Raw genomic sequence first — 21,337 nt, 5'->3', positions numbered from 1 at the left:
CATAATAGTATTTACATAGATAGTATTTACATTAAGCAATTTACAAAAAGTAGAGATTGTCTTGGCCTTGTGCCTGAGGGCTTTGTCTCTGCTTTAGTTACAGCTTGTGGTCTTGGATGGAGAATATATATGAACGGCTATGCATTTAAAATAGCTCAGTACACATTTCAACATGCACACGTTCAGCACACATGGTGATCCTTCAGCTAAAACAGAAAAGCCCTGGAGGTCTGCAAAATTGCCATTAAATCTCAGCACATGCTACTCACCATCATGAAACAACAAAGACACTGCAAGTGACAAATGTGTCAAGATGCCATGAACATTTGAAGTGTTTGTCCTCTCTGATGTGAACATGTGTGCAAGTGTGTGTGGCCATCCTGCTGCAGACAGTAGACCCAGGGCTCTAACTTGACTCACTCAGTTTGCCTGTTCTGTGTGGAAATGGCTTAGTTAGGCATGCTGGTGACAGACACTGCCTTCTGGCTAGCTCACTGCTTGTCTGGTTTTCTAGTTTTAATGGTCCTTTGAGTAGCTTCATTAAGGTCACTCAAAAACACTCTTTTTTATTGTTATTCCTTAGAATATTCCATTCTTATTTATTTTTTTTCCACAATTTGTCACTTAACACTTAGAAGTCTGGAGTTATTACCGATTCTGTAGTTAGTTTAGGCTGCACTATGTAAGACACAAAAACACAGTAAAAGATTGTGGTGTCTTTCAGAAGAAGAGTGAGGAGAGATAGTTTCTGCTCGAAAATGCTTTTTTATTTACAACCCCAATTCCAAAAAAATTGGGACACTGTGTAAAATGAAAATAAACGTAAATAAAAACAGAAGGCAATGATTTACAAATTCATATACCCATATTTTATTAACAATTGAATAGAGAACACATATCAGATGTTGAAAGTGAGACATTTTACCATTTCATGAAAAACACTAACTCATTTAGAACTTGATGGCAGCAACGCATCTTAAAAAAGTTGGGATAGGGGCAACAAAAAGCTGGAAAAGTAAATGGTACTATTAAAAATCAGCTGGAGGAGGAATTTGCAACTAACTCACATGACTGGGTATAAAAAGAGCTTTTTACAGAGGCGGAGTCTTTCTAAAATTATGGGCAGAGGTTCACCAATCTGCGAAAAACTGCATCTAAAAATTGTGGACCAATTTCAGAAAAATGTTCCTCAACGTAAAACTGCGAAGACTTTGCATATTCCACCATCTACAGTACATAATATCATCAAAATATTCAGAGAATCTGGAGAAATCCCTGTACGCAAGTGACAAGGCCAACAGTCAGTATTGGATGCCATGATCTTCGGGCCCTCAGGCGGCACTGCATTGAAAACAGGCATGATTCTGTACTGTAAATTACTGCATGGGCTCATTGTCTGTGAACACAGTACCCTGTGCAATCCACAAATGCAAGTTAAATCTGTATCATGCAAAGAAGAAGCCATATGTCAACACTATCCAGAAACGCTACCATCTTCTCTGGGCCAAAGGTCATTAAAAATGGACTGAGGCAAAATTGAAATCTGTTCTGTGGTCAGATAAATCAGAATTCTTTTTGGAAACCATGGATGCCATGTCCTGTGGACTCATGAGGAGAATGACCATCCAGCTTGTTATCAGCGCACAGTTCAAAAGCCTGCATCTCTGATGGTGTGGGGTTGCATTAGTGCTTATGGCGTGAGTAGCTGGAAAGGCACTATCAATGCTGAACAGTATGTAGAGGTTTTAGAACAACATATACTCCCATCCAGACAACGTCTCTTTAAGGGACGGCCTATTTCATGCATATTTCAGTAAGACAATGCTAAACCACATACTGCATCCATCACAAAAGCATGGCTTTGCAGAAGAAGAGTCTGGGTGCTGAACTGGCCTGCCTGCAGTCCAGACCTTTCACCAATAGAAAGCATTTGCTGCATCACGAAACGAAAAATCAGACAAAGAAGACCCAGGACTGTTGAGCAGCTAGAATACTACATCAGGCAAGAACTTCATACTTAAATCTGAGTTGCAATGCTAACAGCTCCCCTGTTTGGCCTGTTTGTCAGTGAATTTGAAGATAAAAGAAAAATCCTGTTTGAACCCATTAACCTACAATTACTGAAAGACTGCAATCTCCTGTTATACTCAATAGATATTGTTGCCATTAACTGACATAGTGACCATACTTAAAGACATGTGGTCAGTCCAGTTATAATATTCACCATAAAGGCAATCAAACAATTAATATCCTACATGTTTCCCTTAGGTCTGATTATAATGTTTATTTCATGGTTCGATTTTACTTGCCCATTTTCCAACTGTTTTTGATAGTGTATCCTTAGAACTGATATATGTAAATGGGCACTTTTTGATTGGCTGCCCTATATTGTGCCTCAGTTCAAAAAGCAGTCCAGGCTGAAACAACTTCAGTGTGAATGAGCGGTGCTAAACTGCTGTAGGCTTAATAAGCGGACATATGTGTTGGTTTTCATGACATCACAAAAACAATTTAAACAGGCTGTTTTTGCAGCTTAATTTCTTTATATATGTAAAGAACATTTTTTATGGTTCATCCTTTTGATCTTGCATATAAAATATTAACAAAAATCTAACCTTTATTTGAAGTACACTGATTAAAGCCTAAATCTTATCATGAAATTACCCCTAGAAATTCTTATGAGTGAAATCTAACTGAAACATATCCCTACACAAATTTTATGTTTTTAAGTTCAGTTGAGCTTTAGAAACACTTTACATAGTTAGCCATGACTTTCTGGTTCACTGGGGAATAAATATGAGTTGACACACAGGCCAGATTACCTTAGTTATCCATGACTATGAGAAAGACCAGAGAAGAATGCAGTGATATACAAGAAAATGTTACTGAGCTGCACAAATCAGTAAATGGCTACAAGAAAATAGCTAAACAGTTGAAAATGGCCAATTCCAATATCAGGGCAATTTTTAAGAAGTTTAAAGCATCCGGAGATGTTAAGAATCGGAAACAAGGACATGTATCTATATATACCCTACACAGTGTGAGGAGGATGGTTAAAGTGTTCAGAGGATCACAGGGATCACAGATAAGGAATTTCAGACATTATTTAGGTCTTGGCATCAGAATATCTCCCAAACTACAATCAAACGCCACCTACACAACCACAAGTTATTTGGCAGGGTTGAAGAAGAAACCCTCTGCTGCCTTCTGGCACGGACCAACAAACTCAAGCATGTACAGTTTGCCAGATTTTACTAGAACTTTCAGTGGGGCCATGTTCTATGGTCAGATAAGACCAAAATACTGCTTTCTGGCAGCAAACACCAGAGATGGGCTTGGTAGACACAAAAATAGCCATGCAGAAAAGTACCTCATCCTCTCTGTGAAATATGGTGGAGGATCTCTGATGTTGTGGGGCTGTTGTGTTTCTTTCAAAGGCCCTGGACAACTAGTATGGATATATGGTCATCATTGACTCCCAACAAGTACCAGTAGATATTACCACAGAATCAAAGTTTTGCTGTCGTCCCAGTCCCCTTACCTAATCCCAATAAAAACCTGTGGGATGAACTGAAGAAGAAAATCCAAAAAGGGCCTTAGAATCTGAAGGATTTGGAGAGGTTCTGTATGGAGAAATGGTCTCAGATTCTTTGTCATGTGCTCTCCAGTCTCATTAAGCATTATAGAAGAAGACTAAGAGCTGTAATCTTTGTAAAGAAAGGCTGCACAAAGTATTTTGGATGAAAGATTAAAAGGATAAGCAATAAAGAATGTTTTTTTACAGCCTGTTTTGCTCATGATTACTGGGTTACCTTTATTTGAGGAGGGCACTGAAGCTTTATGTTCAGATCCTCAGCCAGCTGCCTAGAGGAGCCCATAGTTGTTGAGTGCTAGCACAAGGTTTGAAGTTTCAGAGAATTTATTACCATTAGCTGACAACTCCCAATGACAATTGTTGACCTGTCTGACCAGTCCTGATGAGTCAATTAACAACAAGTTAATAAAGTTAGTGCTGTTGTCAGAACAAAACCTCGTATTTCCAAAACTTTACAGTAGAAGGAAAAAAACCTACTTGACTTTTAATGTAAGTCAGTGGAACTAGACTTTTTTCCAAGTCATTTTGGGCCATTTCCTTTGGTGCATTCAGCAAGAAAACTTACACAGAATGGAAAGGGCAACATGCATTTTTAAACTATGTCAAAACCAAAAAAATGACAAAAATGGAGATACAAGGTTTTGTTCTGACAGCAGTGATATACAAAATAACTGTGTATTAACATTTACAAAAATGTTGTTCTGCAGAGTGTTCTTCTTCTCACTTTAAAAATCAACAAAATACATAATTTGGCCAGGGGTGCCCCAACCTTTGCATACAACAGTATGTGTTTAAACATCAGCAGAATAAAGACAGAATAAGCAGAATAAAGTGAGAGAGGCCGGGTCAGAGCCATTCTGGACAGTTTTATTATGTCCATGTTAACACCACAAACACGTCGAGAAGGCCCACTTCTTTAGACATGGCTGGGCGGATAGCTGCTTTGATAGGATTGTGTGTTAGCCACGGGTAGCTAACTGGGGCTTTCATGACTACTTGATTTAGAGGAGCCCATAGTTAGGAGCTTGGTTTTATTCAACTTAAATAAATACTTTGAATGAAACAATTGCTTATACAGGTTTGTTTCTTATATTTTGCAGTTATGACAGTGAAGGAAGGCTGACCAACGTCACCTTTCCTACAGGAGTCATCACCAGTCTAATTGAAGAAATGGACAGAGCTCTGACCGTGGACATTGAAACCTCTGGACGGGACGATGATGTCAGCATTACGACTAACCTGTCCTCCATAGATTCCTTCTACACACTGGTACAAGGTAAGAGAGTGTGTGTATGTTGCATTTAATACTCAGGTCAGTTACCAGTGCGCACGAGTGGCATTTAGGACAGCATCGCTGGCACGGTGGGCGACACTTGTCTCCACGGCACTTGTCTCCACTCCATTACTGCCCTCTAGGGCTGCAGTAATTTCTATTATCAGTTAATCTTTTGACTATTAATTTATTATTTACTCAAATCATTATGGCTTCTTCCCTGGCCTTTCACTTTGCCCCACCGCCCCCACTGTCACAGCATTGCCATCATTCAAAGTTATTTCTGAATGACAATGAAAGACACTAAATTGCCCCCTACAGTTCAAGTAGTATATTACAATCTGTCAGAATGTGGATCCTATGAACATTATATCATGATCATTTCGTGCAACCACCATCTTTAAATCCAAAGCAAGGCTGAGGTAGAAAGAGCAAGCACTTTAAAAACATTTCTATTTCATTGTAACTATTAGGGATGTGCTACAGTTCTACAGTTAAAGACAGGAGTCCATCTGTCTGCTGCAAACTGTAGTATTCTGTTACTGGCTGGCGCTGGTGCCTGAAACTCTGGAGTTGTGGCTAGAGAGATAACCATGTCAAAGGCACAGCGTAGTGCGCACCCTCCAACAAAGGAATTTGTTTATGTTGTTTAATACTGTTGTTTGTGTTATTCAGTGTTGGGAGGTTGTGAGTTTTGTGTGAGAGGGGCACTGTTACAATCAGGGTGAAGCCGGTGGCTAGAGGTGAGCTCTCCCTCGAGTTTGGTATCTGTATGTGCCCCTTTCTGCCAGTGTGCCCCTTTCTGCCAGTGTGCCCCTTTCTGCCGGTGTGTTCATGGGATTACCCCCCAGCGGCCTGAAGGGGCATAGCTAACCCAGCAGTAAAACAGTGGAGAAGACCGAGCCCAGCCGAGAACTGCGAGGAGGAGCAGCACGGCAAATGTGGGTGGTAAAGAGACGGTGGTCGCGTCAGTATGACAAGGCTAGACAGCGGGGCTCGGCTAGAGGGACCGGAGCTGGACTCATGTTTGCCACCACAAGCTCACAGAGATCTCTACTGCAACCAGCATGCTTGCGCCCTGAGAGGGGCACATCACACAGCTGTAAGGCAGCTATTGTCCAACTCAGGTCAGTCACCAGCAGCAAAGGCAGAGCCCCAGTGCGCACGAGTGGCATTTAGGACAGCATCGCTGGCACGGTGGGCGACAGTGAGAGCAAAAGGGCCGGGACGAGCGTCACTGTTGCAACCACCACCCCCAATTGTGCATTGTGGGGAGCTCTACCATACGCCAGAGGAGCAGTGGCAGCAGGGTCATGGCCCCGGAAGAGGACTGGCATTGCTTGTGAGTGCCCCGCTGGGTTTGTTCTTGCCGGGACTGTGCATGTGCCCAAGGACTTGGCTCAAGCTGGCAGGTTGCTGGGGACCAGCTGACCTTTGAAGGGGGAGCTGCGTAGCGTTCTGCTACTGGCTGGCACTGGCACCTGAGGTGTGGCTAGACAAATAACTGCATGCAAAATCCATCAAAGGGACTTGTTTCTGTTGTTCAGTGTTAGTTGTTAGTTTAAGTTATGTGTAGGCTCACGGTAGCGTGCGCCCTACAGTTGTTTATTGTGTTATTATGTGTCGGGGTGTGGATTTAGTTGGGGCTTTTGTGTGAGATGAAGTGTGTGGCTAGTGGTGACCTTCCCTGCGAGTTTGGTCTCTTATATGTGCACCTTTTTGCCAGTGTGTTCCATAAAGCACACTTCTTGCAGCAGATGATGGTTAGCCCTATGATTCTTCTTTTGCTGATTCTACAGTACTTTGTTAGCCCCTTTATACCCTGTTCTTCAGGACCACCACAGAGCAGGCATTATTTGACAGGGGGATCATTCTCAGCCTTGCAGTAACACTGATATGGTGGTGGCATGTTAGTGTGTGTTGTGTTGGTAAAAGTGGATCAGACACAGCAGCGCTGGTGGAGTTTTTGAACACCTCATTGTGACTGGTGGACTGAGAATAGTCCACCACCAAAAATATCCAGCCAACAGCGTCCTGTGGGCACTGATGAGGAACTGGAGGGTGACTGACACAACCTGTGCAGCAACAAATGAGCTATTGTCTCTGACTTAGATAGGTGTGTCTAATAGAGTGGACAGTGAGTGGACACAGTGTTGAAAAACTCCAGCAGCACTGCTGTGTCTGATCCATTCATATAAGCACAACAATCACTAACATGCCACCGACATGTCAGGTTCATTTTAGTGAGAATGATCCACCACCCAAATAATTTTTGCTCTGTGATGGTCTTGTGGGGGTCGTGACCATTGAAAAAAAGGGTAAAAGGAGTCTAACAAAGTGTGCAGAGAAACAGATGGGTTATAGCATGAAATTATAGAACTACAAAGTGTTCCTATATGGTAAACGAACCTGATAAAATGGACAAGGAGTGTAGACACAAGAAGACAGATGCAAAGATACAAGGTACATGTACTTAATGAAGTGGCTGGTCAGTGTATATTATTCTGCTACAAAACACGAGTGTTAAGAAAATGACTGAGAAGGCTGAAGCAGCACAACTGTATCTCTGACTAGACTGATATCAGCTAGTTCTAGAAACAATATAAATGTTTTTCTCTGACAAAAAAAACATGTTGGCACATCGTCCACTGAGAAGAAAATATCTTTTTTAGAAAATGTCCTCATCAGCAGAATGCAATCGTGTATCTACTAGCACTACTGCTGCTACCGCTAAACCTACCGCTTTCCCTAGGCTATTTTTGAATAATAAATGTAATCTTGCATTTGTACACACAAGAATAAATCTTTGCGTTACTGATTTTTAAGCCTCTTAACACCAGAAATGTCATCTAAAATGTAAACCTACAGCCCTACGTTAATTTCTGCCAAAGTCTTTTTTGTCTTTGTTTGGTTAAAAATATATCCTTTCACAAAATCTTATGGATACTCAAATATCAAAATTAGTCAGAATGCACATCTCCTGAATAAGTGTTAATTACTAAAATCATCAGAAATTATTATTACAAATTGTTACTTTATCTGTTCTTATCTTTAAGTCTAAAATCTGCCTGCAGTGATGTAGCCCTTGATCCTGTTGCTGTAGCCTTGGTACTTTACATCCCTCTTACGCCCATTTGTGTACATCATATATTGTAAAATTGGGCAACAACTCAAGATACGTTGTCCAGCAACTCGTTTTGTTGCTTCTTCCATAATTTTCCCACCTTAGCCTCGCTTTGGATTTCAATATTGTGTGAAGTTCGCATAGTGCATTTTAGAGACGTATCGCCCCCTGTGCTTCCTGAAGTGTATTATCAGAATTAATATGTGGATCATATGAATATTATAGAGCATTTCTGTTTTTAAAAAAACTGGCACAGGCCTGCTGCCCTCGCTAAACCTTGCTACTTCTGTACATGAACCTGTTGCTCTGCATTCTGAAAATCCAATGCTTTGCTAATTAAGCCATAACTCAAATATTAAATCATTATTAATGTCTAAGCAGTCATTACTCATTCATTTAGCCTAAAACTGTCAGCTAGTAATTTATTCTTTTGCCATAATTATGGTGTTGGACAGAATAAGAATGGAGAGTCAAGCACTGAAGGAAAAATCCATTAGTTTAGAAGTGTTTTAAAAGGAAGGCACAGAGCATGAATGAAGTTACTGAGTTTAAGAACATTTAAGTATATTTTAAAATATTTTTTATATTTCTAAAAAAAATTTTCATAAACGCTTCATCTTGTCAAATTGTCATAAATCCCATCCCATGTCAAATTTATGATAAATGCAACAAGAATAGAGCAGCACAAACAGTGCGATTGCTGTGGTTGTCACCCTTTATTTGTCCTTGTCAGGAATAGCTTCCCTACACCCCACATCGTTACCTTTAGTGGAATTATGAGTCAGTTAATGTCTTCCTTGGTATAAAAAGCAGGTTTTAAAATTATTCAACGTTTTCTTTTCCAAACTATTGTTAAAAGCACATCTATCACTTTAAGCCCAAAGTTGGTTTAAACACCTGAAAAGTTTGAGTGCTGATGAGAGCTCACATCACAACAAAGGGATAAAATGCGTGACCTTTGGCTTTATTCCAGTGCATGATATTGTTTTCTTCTAAATAAACCTAATTGGGCTTTAATATGGTTATTGCAAACTGACAAAGAATATATGCTCATTTTGTAAAAAACATTTTAAAAACTTGTTACTTGTTCAATTTTGTTGTATAGCAGAAAATGAACAAATCTATAAAATGAAACAAAAGAATGTTAACATTTCATCATCACCCCCTACAGACCAGCTGAGGAACAGCTACCAGGTGGGCAGTGATAACTCTCTGAGGGTCGTCTATGCTAACGGAATGGACTCACACTACCAGACGGAGCCTCATATACTGGCTGGGGCAGCGAACCCTACGGTGGCCCGGAGAAATATGAGCCTGCCTGGGGAAAATGGTCAGAACCTGGTGGAGTGGCGCTTCAGGAAGGAACAAACCAGAGGAAAGGTCATAGTGTTTGGCCGAAAGCTAAGGGTAAGCAAAATGACATTAAAATATTTGTTATGCCTTTTTTTTACACTTTGTGTTCGGTAGCTCAAGTCTAGTGGTGTAGTCTAGTCTGAAGTAGCAGGTAGCTGACCTTTAGCAAAATTAGCCTAGCTAGAACGTAGCAATGTAACTAAAACACATAGCTAGCAACACAAATATAGCCCATTAACTTCTCATTCATGTTGCAGTTTCACTGTATATTTAATTCTGCGGTTTCATTTCATATGTATATAATGTTAAATATTTTTGCTTAATTTTTAATTGTTAAATACAATCTAGATACAAACCTTTTTATGGTGATGCCACAGCCATCCATGACCATATAATTGGCCTATGCTTTTAGGCATCACTCAGCACAATGTTAGCATGTGCATGCAGTATGCTTGATGCTAACTGCCTATGCACATGCTAACATCCATGACCATATAATTGGCCTATCCTTTTATGCATCACTCAGCACAGTGTTAGCATGCGCATGCAGTTAGCATCAAGCATACTGGGCTGTCCAGTCATGTTGCAATAGAGGCAGTTTGAAAAGATGTGGTTACTTCACATGCCTTGGATTAGACATGTGCTGGCCTTCATCTTCCCAGCTGCATAGAATCATTTGTTGGGGAGACCTAGCCAGCAAGTAGAATTGGACATGAGGACATTGGGGAGCAAACTAGGTAATGGCCAAATATGTGAAACTCTTACATCGCATTTTAAGTGAGTGTGCGCAAATCCTAGTGGCTTCCTACTTAGCATGTACAATTGATGCAAAAGTTTGAATATACTATGTGAAAATAACATCCTCTACAGAGAACAAACTTAAATATGGTATTTTCTGCTTAATTTCTATGTTTTTGCACACACATTGGCACAGGCCACATTTCTTCTGTTTTATTCTTCCCCCTAATATGTTATGTTCAGTAAATAAACAGTAATTGTGCAGTAAAAAGTACAGAGGTGTTTTCTCTGTAGAGGATGTGTGAACTTATTTTCACTTAGAAAATCAACAAAACATGCAATTTGACCAGGGACACCCAAACTTTTGCATATGACTGTACTTGCATATCACATAGACCACATTTCTGTTCAGGTTTGTATTATCATTGCATCTGAATACCTGAGAAGGATTATCCAGCATTTTCAATTTCTGCCTTACTTTGCTTGACAAAGAATGGCATTAATACGACAACTGCATTTCTTTATGTGGCAAGACATATTTTCTCTTTTCAGAGAAGCCGAAAGAGAATTATTTACCTGGGGAAGTTCAAGAAGCCTTTGAAGTTTGATATAAACCTGCATACGGAAAGTAAAGGAACAGGTTTCGTTTTGCATTAGCTGTGATTTCTCTGTTCTTGTGTAGATGCACCCAATGCAGACGGGACATATAACTATCTGTGTCTTACTGGGAGGTTGCTCATCTATCAGGCTTTTGAAAGCACGCACCATTCTTGCCTTTCCATCTCCCTCCTCCACAGCTTTCTCTCATTAAATCAGAGCATCTGGAAGGAAAATATTCTCTGCAAAGTAGTTGGTGTCATTATTTAGTGCTGTGTGGCTGTTCCTCATCCGCAATCCATGAGACACAGGTAGTCTCACAGCATCAATAAAGCGCCTCAGTGTCCTGTGGAGGTATAAATAGTAGCCAAGGTCAACATCTGATCTTACTGCCTTCCAAAACCCCAATCATCACAAAAGCAGAACACAGCACTCCATTCCAAAAGTTATAGAACATAAATAAGCAGTGGATAATTAAGGAGAAAGAATTGAGGGGGCATTGAAACTTTTTGGCACTTCCAGCTTTTGAAATATGAGAGGTGATGGGTAACTTTAAATTATACAACAGATCACATCAACCCATGTGCTGTATAGTCTAATGTTCTAGACACAAGCCTAATGTCAGTGATGAATATAAAATATGCCCTTTCTTTTTTAAATATAATATTATATTTGATAATGCATCTTGTTTAGATAGCATCTGTTCAACACAAGTTCAGAAAGTGCTTTACACAAAGAGTAAAACATGTTTGAGATAAAAGCAAATTACCCAAAGTACTGTGATTGCTATATTTCCATTCTAGGCTCGAAGTACATCTATCTATCTAGCTGTCTGTCTGCCTGTCTATCTACCTGTTTGTCAGTCTGTCTGTCTGTCCATCTATCTACCTATATATTTATCTGTCTCTCTGTTGATCTGTTTGTCTATCTACCTGTCTATTCATCTGTCTAACTATTGTTCTATCATCTGTCTAACTATTGTTCTATCTACTATCTATTTTTCTGTCTGTCTCTCTGTCGGTCTATATATCTATCCACATATCTACCTATCTGTTTTTCTCTCTATCCATCTGTCTATCTATCAGTCTAATTGCAGAGGTGGTTAGTAACAAAGTACAAGTATTTTTTTAGGTATCTTTAAAGAAAAATCTACTTTTTACTCACTACATTTTCAAAACAGGCTCATTACTTTAGTTTTAACAATCTATTTATTTTATCTCTCTATGTATTTTTTAATCAGGCAATTGAATTCAGGCATCTAATGAAGTGCAAATGGGTGCTATGAAAGGGGGTGAGGAACCTGTGATTGGCTACTTTCATGGCCTACAGGCCACAGCAGTGAGCATGCAGAAAAACTAAGATAAACAGATGAGACAGTGTAATCTGTAGAAAATGATGGCGTCACGTCAGTGCTTAACGTGGGCAATGCATCTGAAAAAACGCATCCATGGCCATACTTAATCCTGGAGTGGGTGATTGGGAGAGACAGGAGAATTCCTGGTGGGCCTGTAATGTTTTGGGCCGGTTACTATCAGCTAATGAATAAACTCACAGCACAAGAATGCTCAAACTGTAAATGTTACATCCACGTTCACCTTAAATAATGTAGCAGTTACATTCAGATGCCAGTATGGACATTACTTCAGGGCATCGAGCTATTACAGGTAAGACATAAACAGACAATAAACATGTTTCATGCCTGCCATGGCAATATGCTTTGTCTACAGTGATGATTAGGTTTAGATGTTTAAGACTGCTGTGTTGGTTTTCCTCATCTTCACACATCAGCTGTTTGATTAAACTTTCATGCCATCTTCATTTGGGTCTACCTGCTGTGGCAGTAACCTGTGTTTTTGGCTTTGGTAATTATTAGGTTTTAAGTTTGTACATCTTTAACTTTGTAGGTTTAACTCTGATATATCCCATCTCAAGTTCTTGTAAAGGAAGTCAAACATATAAATAGACAAGTGGATTTTTGTAGATGAGGCATGCAGTTCTAGTATAAACCATTATGTATGCTCAGTTTAATGGATGTGTACCTCTTACCCTCAGTAAGATGATATCCTGTTTAAAAAATGTAATTAGAAATAATTTTTAAAGAAATACTTACTTTTTTACTTTAAGTACATTTATGAGCATGTACTTCTACTTGAGTAAAAAATCTAAGTCATACTTTTACTTGAGTATTTTTTTACTAGATTACTAGAACTTTAATTAATTAAGGGACTTGTGTCCCTCGGCCACCTCTATTTGTCTATTTCTCTGTCATCTATGTGCCTGCCTGTCTGTCTATCTATATATCAATCTGTTTATCCATAAGTCTACCTATACTACATAGCTAAAAAGTATGTGAATATCTTTCCTAATTATTAAATTCAAGTGTTTCAGTCACACCCATTGCTAACAGGTGGATAAAATTAAGGACATAGTTAATCTTGATAGACAAACATTGGCAGTAGACTGGGTCATATTGAAGAGCTCAATGAGTTTAAACAGGGCACTGTCATAGAATGCCACATTTGTCAGAAATTCCTGCTATGCGAGATCTACCCCCCGTCAACTTTAAGTGCTATTATTGTGAAATTGAAATGCCTAGGAACAACAGCTCGACCACGAAGCGTTAGTTGCTGAAGCGCACAGTGCCTATCATCTGTTGAACCGTTCACTACAGAGTTCCAAACCGCCTCTGGAAACAACATCAGCTAAAGAACTGTACTTTGGGAGCTTCATGAAGATCAAAATGCACAATGCTAAGCGTCAAGGGGGAGTGGTGTAAAGCACACCAAAACTGGACTCTGGAGTAGTGAAAATGTGTTTTCTGGAGTGATGAATCACGCTTCACTATCTGGCAGTCTGATGGACAAATCCAGGTTTGGCAGATGCCAAGAGAACATTACCTGTCAGAATGCGTAGTGCCAACAATGAAGTTTGGTGGAAGAGGAATAATGGTCTGCGGCTGTTTTCCAGGGTTTGGGCCAAGCCCCTTAGTTACACTGAAGGGTAATGTTAATGCTTCAGCATACAAAGACATTTTAGACAAGTATAATCTTCCAACTCTGTGGCAACAGTTTGGGGAAGACCCCTTCCTGTTTTTTGATTAGTTTGGATTGGAGGAACTCCAGTGGCCTATGTGTCTACATATTTTTGGCCATATAGTGTATAATCACGGCTAGTGAAGTATATAAAAACCTGTGTTGTTTTGCTTTTCATCTTCCATTATAGGTCAACGGCAGGAACCTCCTGTCCGTGGATTATGACCGAACATTGCGGACGGAAAAAATCTATGACGACCATCGGAAATTCCTGCTAAAGATTGTTTACGATGCAGCTGGTCACCCCATGCTATGGGTCCCCAGCAGCAAGCTGATGTCAGTTAACCTGACCTACTCCAGTAGTGGTCAGGTGACCAGCATCCAGAGGGGGCCTACAGTGGAGAGAGTGGAATACGACAGCCAGGGACGCATCGTCTCCAGGACATTTGCAGATGGAAAAACCTGGAGCTACACTTACCTGGACAAGGTGAGGGGTTTGTGGAGCATCAGATTACTGCAGTCATTCCAAAATCCTGATCCTGGATCTTTTTGCTTAAGTACACAGAACAGAGTAAATATAGCCTCTGTTGGCTACTTTATCCAGGGTTGGATTGGGAAGAATAGTTTCATTTATTTACTTTATTTTTTTGTTAAGAAATATATATAGTGTATATATATCACCAAGCTAATTGTTAATTAAAAACCAGCACAGTAACAAGTTTTGACATATGCATATTTAAAATTGGAATCTGGAGACAGCACTTTGTAGATTTTCTAGTAGGGAGAATTTCTGCTTTATTTTAGTGCTGCAAAACTTCCCACAAAGATTCAGAACGGGTCAGAAAAGGGCAGGAAGGTGCAGTCATTTGTAGTCAGCAGACCTCATCTAAGCTTTGACTTAAGCTTTATGTGACCACTGTGCTCAGAAGTATGCTGGAGATTCAGTACAGGTGGTGACTTTTCAATGTGCCTCAGTGGACTTGCACAAACATTATTGTGTCAGCATTAAAAACAACACTTTTTTTTTAACTGAAAAAGAACAAATATATAGAGAATACATTTTACTGGACAAAGACTGAGAAGAACTGAGGGTGTGTGAATTTTCCTTTGAATTACTGAGGGTTTGTGGATCTTGTGTTTGCTGAGGAGAGTGGAGAGGAGAAATAAAAGGCTGTTTCTGTGTTTGAGCTTAGTGAAGTGCAGTAAAGAAAGACTTATGGACCCAGAAATGAGGCCCAGGGGAAAAGTCAGGGTTCGAACTCAGGAAGGCCAAAGAAAGAGAGCAGGAGAAGAGTGCGGGGGGGGTTAGGTTGGTGAAAGTTCAAACTTTTCTTCCCCCATGCTTTGGCTAACAATACAAATGTCACTGATTAGTTTTGTCATAGTTAATGTCTTGATGCTTCATGTTTTACCATTTTCAAACCGCACACTTGCTCATTTAAAGCAAAAACAGGTGGTGCATAAGCATTATATTTTTTACATTAGCAGTTTTGATTCTGAAGCAAGATACACAACTTTAGTTAGCCTAATTGATAAATAGAGAAATAAATCAATAATTACCAAGGCAGTAGTTACACAACCATAACGCAAATGAGGACATGATTGTATCTGAAGTACCTGAAAATTTTTTTCTCTGTATAGAGCTAGCACTCAGGTAAGATTCCCTTGAGACAGCTCTGAGACACGTTTGAGATGAAAAGTTTTTGTCTAGCTGAGCGGCTGTGTGTGTGTGTATGTGTACGCGCATAGATTAAATATGCATGGCTTACCTGCCTCTACGTTGTCTGCCACATGCGCATGTAGCATGTCCAGAGAGGGAGATATCAACGTAGGGAACATATGCCACCCACAGTACCTGGGGAGTCTGAGTAATGTCTGTCCAAATATGGATGACAGGGCGAAGGCTCTTCACAGAGACTATCCATCTCTGACTCTGCACTGCTCTCAGCGGGCTTCAGCTGTTGCCTTTTTCACCAGGCAAGAAAGTGTAGGAAGAGGCAGAATGGAACGAGGCAAAGATATACACAAAAAAGATGAATGATGTAGAAGGTTTCTCTGCAGCTTTTGTGTCGCACAGCTTCAGGTGTTGAGCTAGCAGGGCATGGGGCCTGTTTGTAGTTAAGGCATACAGCTAGACTCACTAATTTATCAACATGGTTTTGCTGTCCATCAAAATCCCCACAAACTGGCCTGGAACAAACATGAGACCACTCTCAATCGCAGAGCGCAGCCGACTTGCTGAGTAGGTTTTTTTCTGCCATAGTGTTGCATACATTAGGCATGTATTAAAGATATGGTACAAGTAGCAAGGAAACAGAAAACAGTGACTTTATTTATTTATTTAGCTATTTATTCATCAACCACAGGAGCAATGAGTTTACTTGCTACGGGATGTTGAGAGCGTTATTACCTGCTGGTTTGCTAAGTGATCGTGACTTTCATTGAACCCTTCCTTAAGAGATACATACAGCCGCATCATGAAGCGAAAGGCTGGTAATTTACAAACACTTTAGAATTATGCAACCAAGCAGATTAAACAGGCCTGCATTTAGAAAATAGGAGGCAGAGGAAAAGTCAAATGAGGAAATGGGTGCCAAAATGGAATGTTAATACCTGCTTTTGCACATCATTTGCATTTTAAAAACTTATTAAAAGTAATTAAATGTTTGGGTCATACTCCCTGCCCCACCATCCTTTTCTCTTCATTTCCAGTCAATGGTGCTCCTGCTCCACAGCCAGCGGCAGTACATCTTTGACTATGACTTGCAAGACCGGCTGTCCGCCATTACCATGCCTAGCGTGGCACGCCACACCATGGAGACCATCCGTTCTATCGGTTACTACAGAAACATCTACCATCCTCCTGAGAGCAATGCCTCAGTCACTGTAGACTACAGTGAGGATGGCCAACTCCTCCGGGTGGCACACCTGGGCACAGGCCGGCGCGTCCTCTACAAGTACCGAAGACAGAACAAGTTGTCGGAAATCCTCTATGACAGCACTCGTGTCAGCTTCACTTACGACGAGACAGCCGGTGTCTTGAAGACAGTGAACTTGCAGAGTGAGGGTTTCATCTGCTCTATCCGCTACCGGCAGATCGGCCCCCTAGTGGATAGACAGATATTCCGTTTCAGTGAGGATGGTATGGTCAATGCCCGCTTCGACTACTCTTATGACAACAGTTTCCGAGTCACCAGCATGCAAGGCGTCATCAATGAAACTCCACTACCCATTGACCTCTACCAGTTTGACGATATTTCAGGCAAAGTGGAACAGTTCGGCAAGTTTGGGGTCATCTATTACGACATAAATCAGATCATCTCCACAGCAGTCATGACCTACACCAAGCATTTTGATGTCCATGGCAGGATCAAGGAGATCCAATATGAGATCTTCCGGTCCCTCATGTACTGGATCACCATCCAATATGACAATATGGGCCGTGTCACCAAGCGAGAGATCAAGATCGGACCTTTCGCCAACACAACCAAATATGGCTATGACTATGATGTAGATGGCCAGTTGCAGACTGTCTACCTGAATGAAAAGATGATGTGGCGCTACAGTTACGACTTGAATGGCAACCTGCACTTGCTGAACCCTGGCAACAGTGCCCGGCTCACACCGCTACGTTACGACCTAAGGGACCGCATCACTCGTCTGGGAGATGTCCAGTACAGAATGGATGAGGATGGATTTCTGCGTCAGAGAGGCGCCGAGATCTTCGAGTACAATTCCAAGGGTCTCTTGGTGCGGGTCCACAGCAAGGCTAGTGGATGGACCATCCAGTACCGCTACGATGGCTTGGGTAGACGTCTAGCCTCCAGAAACAGCCTGGGCCAGCACCTGCAGTTCTTCTATGCCGATTTGAATTACCCCACCCGCATCACCCACGTCTACAACCATTCCAGCTCTGAGATCACCTCACTCTACTACGATCTGCAAGGCCACCTGTTTGCCATGGAAATCAGCAGTGGAGAAGAGTTCTACATTGCCTGTGACAATACTGGAACTCCACTGGCCGTCTTTAGCAGTAACGGGCTACTTCTTAAGCAGGTTCAGTACACTGCTTATGGGGAGATTTACTTTGATTCCAATCCTGACTTCCAGCTGGTGATTGGCTTCCATGGAGGATTGTATGATCCACTGACGAGGTTGCTGCACTTTGGAGAAAGAGATTATGACATCCCAGCCGGCCGCTGGACCACACCAGACATTAGCAGTTGGACCAGAGTGGGAAAGGATCCTGCCCCCTTCAACCTGTACATGTTCCGCCATAATAACCCTGTTAGTAAGGTCCATGATGTCAAAGAGTATGTCACAGGTAAGGACATTTTGTGGACACTGTGCATCTGTTGTTTTTGTTACTTCTATACTGTACATTCAGAATTTGTTTGCCATTTATCATCTGACAGGCACAGTAAATAGCATTAGAAATGTCAGAGGAATGAGTAAATTCTTGACTGGACTTTTAAAAAGCACACTGCAGTACTTAATCTATGTTAAATATGTGTCCTAGATGTCAACATCTGGCTGGTAACATTTGGCTTCCACCTTCATAATGCCATCCCTGGATTTCCGATTCCTAAATTTGACTTGACGCAACCGTCACTGGAAATGAGGAAGAGCCAGCTGTGGGATGACCTTCCGGTATGTGTAACATGACATAAGCCCTGAAAGGGCCACAACGCAGCATCTTCTGTAATTTAACACACTTGATTCAACTCATCAGCTCCTTACCAAGCCTGTCAAGAGCAGAAAAACACTGTGGCATCCTGGCAACTGAATTCGACACATCTGCTTTATACATTTTATACACAGCTTCCTCCTGTCTGTCCAGAAAATGTTACTTTATGTATTTCATTTTTTATTAATGCTTTACTTATCCAGTAGAGTCACACTTTAATTAAAAACCTGTTTTGCAAGCAAGCCCTGCTGGATCTTTTAAGACAAAAACAAAACTTAGGGTGCTTCACGGTTCATCAGCAGTAACAGAGACAGTTATCTATAGCTGAATCATTCTCACTTTCCTTGAAATAAGGTCACCAACTATAAGCATTTGATGTGCAAATGAGTCCCTTTTTGGAGTTAATTATGCTTCCACAAGGATCGTATCTCCCTTTGAAATTAACCAGTCAGGCCACAGATTGTTCCAAACAGCCTTTTTTTGTAAATAAGCATTTTTTGGATACCTTTTGTTGTTGTTTGCTTTGTTTCGTTAGTCCCCCACAAACCTGTGGAGATTCAAATGGCCTTGCCTTAGCCAAAGCTTTTGCTTTCAAATTACTCACTGTAGGGGAAATAATAACAAAAAAACTTCCTCTATTAATGCTTTCTCATTTCGTCCCCCTGCAGTCCATCTCAGGTGTTCAGCAAGAAGTGACCCGTCAGTCCAACGCATTCCTGTCCTTCGAGAGGATGCCGGAGATCCAGCTTAGCCGGCGCCGCTCCACACGGGACAAACCCTGGCTATGGTTCGCAACTGTCAAGTCTTTGATTGGCAAAGGTGTGATGCTCGCCATTACCAGCAAGGGCCAGGTGGCCACCAATGCCCTGAACATCGCTAATGAGGACTGCATCAAGGTGGCAGCGGTGCTCAATAATGCCTTCTATCTGGAAGACCTGCACTTCACCATCGAGGGCCGCGACACGCACTACTTCATCAAAACCAGCCTGCCTGAGAGTGATCTGGGGGCACTGCGCCTCACCAGTGGCCGCAAGAGCCTGGAGAACGGCGTCAATGTGACTGTGTCGCAGTCCACCACAGTGGTGAACGGGCGCACGCGGCGTTTCGCAGATGTGGAGCTACAGTATGGATCACTGGCGCTCCATGTACGCTACGGTATGACATTAGATGAGGAAAAGGCACGTGTTCTAGAGCAAGCCAGGCAGAGGGCACTAGCAAGCGCATGGTCACGTGAACAGCAGAGGGTGCGGGATGGTGAAGAAGGCATTCGGCTCTGGACTGAAGGTGAAAAACGGCAGCTTCTGAGCTCTGGGAAAGTTTTGGGCTATGATGGCTACTATGTACTTTCCGTGGAGCAATACCCAGAGCTTGCCGACAGTGCTAACAACATCCAGTTCCTGAGGCAGAGCGAGATTGGGAAAAGGTAACAGACTGCACCATCTCAGCAGCCTCATAACACACTACTGCCCCACTCTATACCACCCTATATACTCCCTTAAAGCCCCCCCCACCCCCACCTGCAAACTGCAAGGGGTAGGGCTGGGGAAACTGTGCCTAGCTGCCTCTCTCTGATACCATGTAGAAAAAAAAAGACCTGGGACGACCTCCTCCTTTGTCACAAGCCACACCAGACACACCCCTAACTGACACGTTTTCTTCACGCTTGAAGTGTCAAGTAGATGAATGAACTCTTTCTGACAGAGCGAGGACTCTTAATTTTGAAAACTAAAATAAAAACTGTTCATTATGAATCTTTTTTTGTGCTTTTTTGTATGAAATACCTTAAAGGTGATATGCTTAATGGATTAAAAAAAAAAAAGAATGAACGGTGTGTTTACATGCGCAAAACCACTGCACTCAGCTGGAGTAACCTGTACAAAGCCACTGGATCGTTCTCATTCAGGATGCTAACTGTAGGCTACTGCGGTGGTCCAGGCTGAGCTTCGCTAACTCTGAAAGCTGTTCTTACTACCAATAAACTGGTTTTGTGGACTGTTTTGGACAGAGTTGTACAGCCGTGAGTGAACTGGCCATGATCCTTTCCTGCTTCGCTTTCTTAAAGGACACAGTTAAGATTTGAGTATTCAAGTTAAGTGTTCAAGGTCATTATTGAACCAGCTCAATTGTTGGCGGACATAGAGTAGAGAGCAAAACAGACAAAACTAAACATATATATCATATCTGACCAGTCTTTTGACAAGATGTGAGAGTATCTTTATGGATTTTTTTTTTAAACTTAAAAAAAGTTACACTTATCCGTACATGAATATTAGTCTCAGAGAAAGTAATTTATGTACAGTGTTTATACATAAAAAATAAAATCTTAAAAATATTGAGACTTTTTTTGTCTTGTCATGCATTACTGTTTACACTTCATGAATTTTAATATTTGATCTTATCAGAATTTATGGTAATGCTTATCAAAATAAAATCAGCTGTACTGTCTTATTAAGCTGTGCATAGAATTCTTTTTTAAATTTTCCATTCTCTTTTTGCACTGTGGTTGCTGTTATTTTTTGCCATGACTGTTTGTTGGCTTCATAGCTTGGCTGCCTTTCCTTTGTAATATACATTTGAGGTGATAGCTCCCCAGTTCAGTATGGACTTTAGGCATTAGTTAAGAGATAAATCAAAATTAATCAAGGACCTGATTTCTAATTACCGATACACAGTTTCAGTGGTGTCATACTTTTCTCTGGTTATTCCATTCATAGCTGAACTCTAGTCTAAACCCAGGAATGGCAATGGTAACACTCTGCTGACCCTTTTAGTTTAGAGGAAGGATTTTTTAACCAGTATTAAAGCTGGTTGCCATTAGCAGGTGTGACGCAAGGAGAAAATTCCATCTGCATGGAGTTAACCACCCAAAACCAAAATATTTACAGATGTACAAAAATACAAACACAACTGAATCAAATGGGTCCTTAAGCAGAGCAGC

At 41.2% G+C, this 21,337-nt stretch overlaps 1 protein-coding gene across 3 annotated transcripts in view; it reads left to right on the top strand.

Annotated features, from left to right (window-relative positions):
• tenm3 (teneurin transmembrane protein 3) overlaps nt 1–20,845 on the top strand; it is a 452,242-nt gene extending 431,397 nt beyond the window's left edge. For all 3 annotated transcript variants that reach the window (XM_036574879.1, XM_036574878.1, XM_036574880.1), the window contains 6 exons: nt 4,696–4,871; nt 9,164–9,399; nt 13,903–14,199; nt 16,425–18,036; nt 18,232–18,362; nt 19,068–20,845. In XM_036574879.1, coding sequence (XP_036430772.1) covers nt 4,696–4,871; nt 9,164–9,399; nt 13,903–14,199; nt 16,425–18,036; nt 18,232–18,362; nt 19,068–19,826 — 3,211 coding nt within the window. In that variant the 3' untranslated portion in view covers nt 19,827–20,845. The remainder of the gene's footprint in view (nt 1–4,695; nt 4,872–9,163; nt 9,400–13,902; nt 14,200–16,424; nt 18,037–18,231; nt 18,363–19,067) is intronic.
• The last annotated feature ends 492 nt before the right edge of the window (nt 20,846–21,337 follow it).

Source organism: Colossoma macropomum, unplaced genomic scaffold (assembly GCF_904425465.1).
Source record: "Colossoma macropomum unplaced genomic scaffold, Colossoma_macropomum, whole genome shotgun sequence".
Taxonomy (NCBI): domain Eukaryota; kingdom Metazoa; phylum Chordata; class Actinopteri; order Characiformes; family Serrasalmidae; genus Colossoma; species Colossoma macropomum.
Note: the sequence above shows the minus strand (reverse complement) of the source record. Positions and strands in the feature narration are given on the sequence as shown.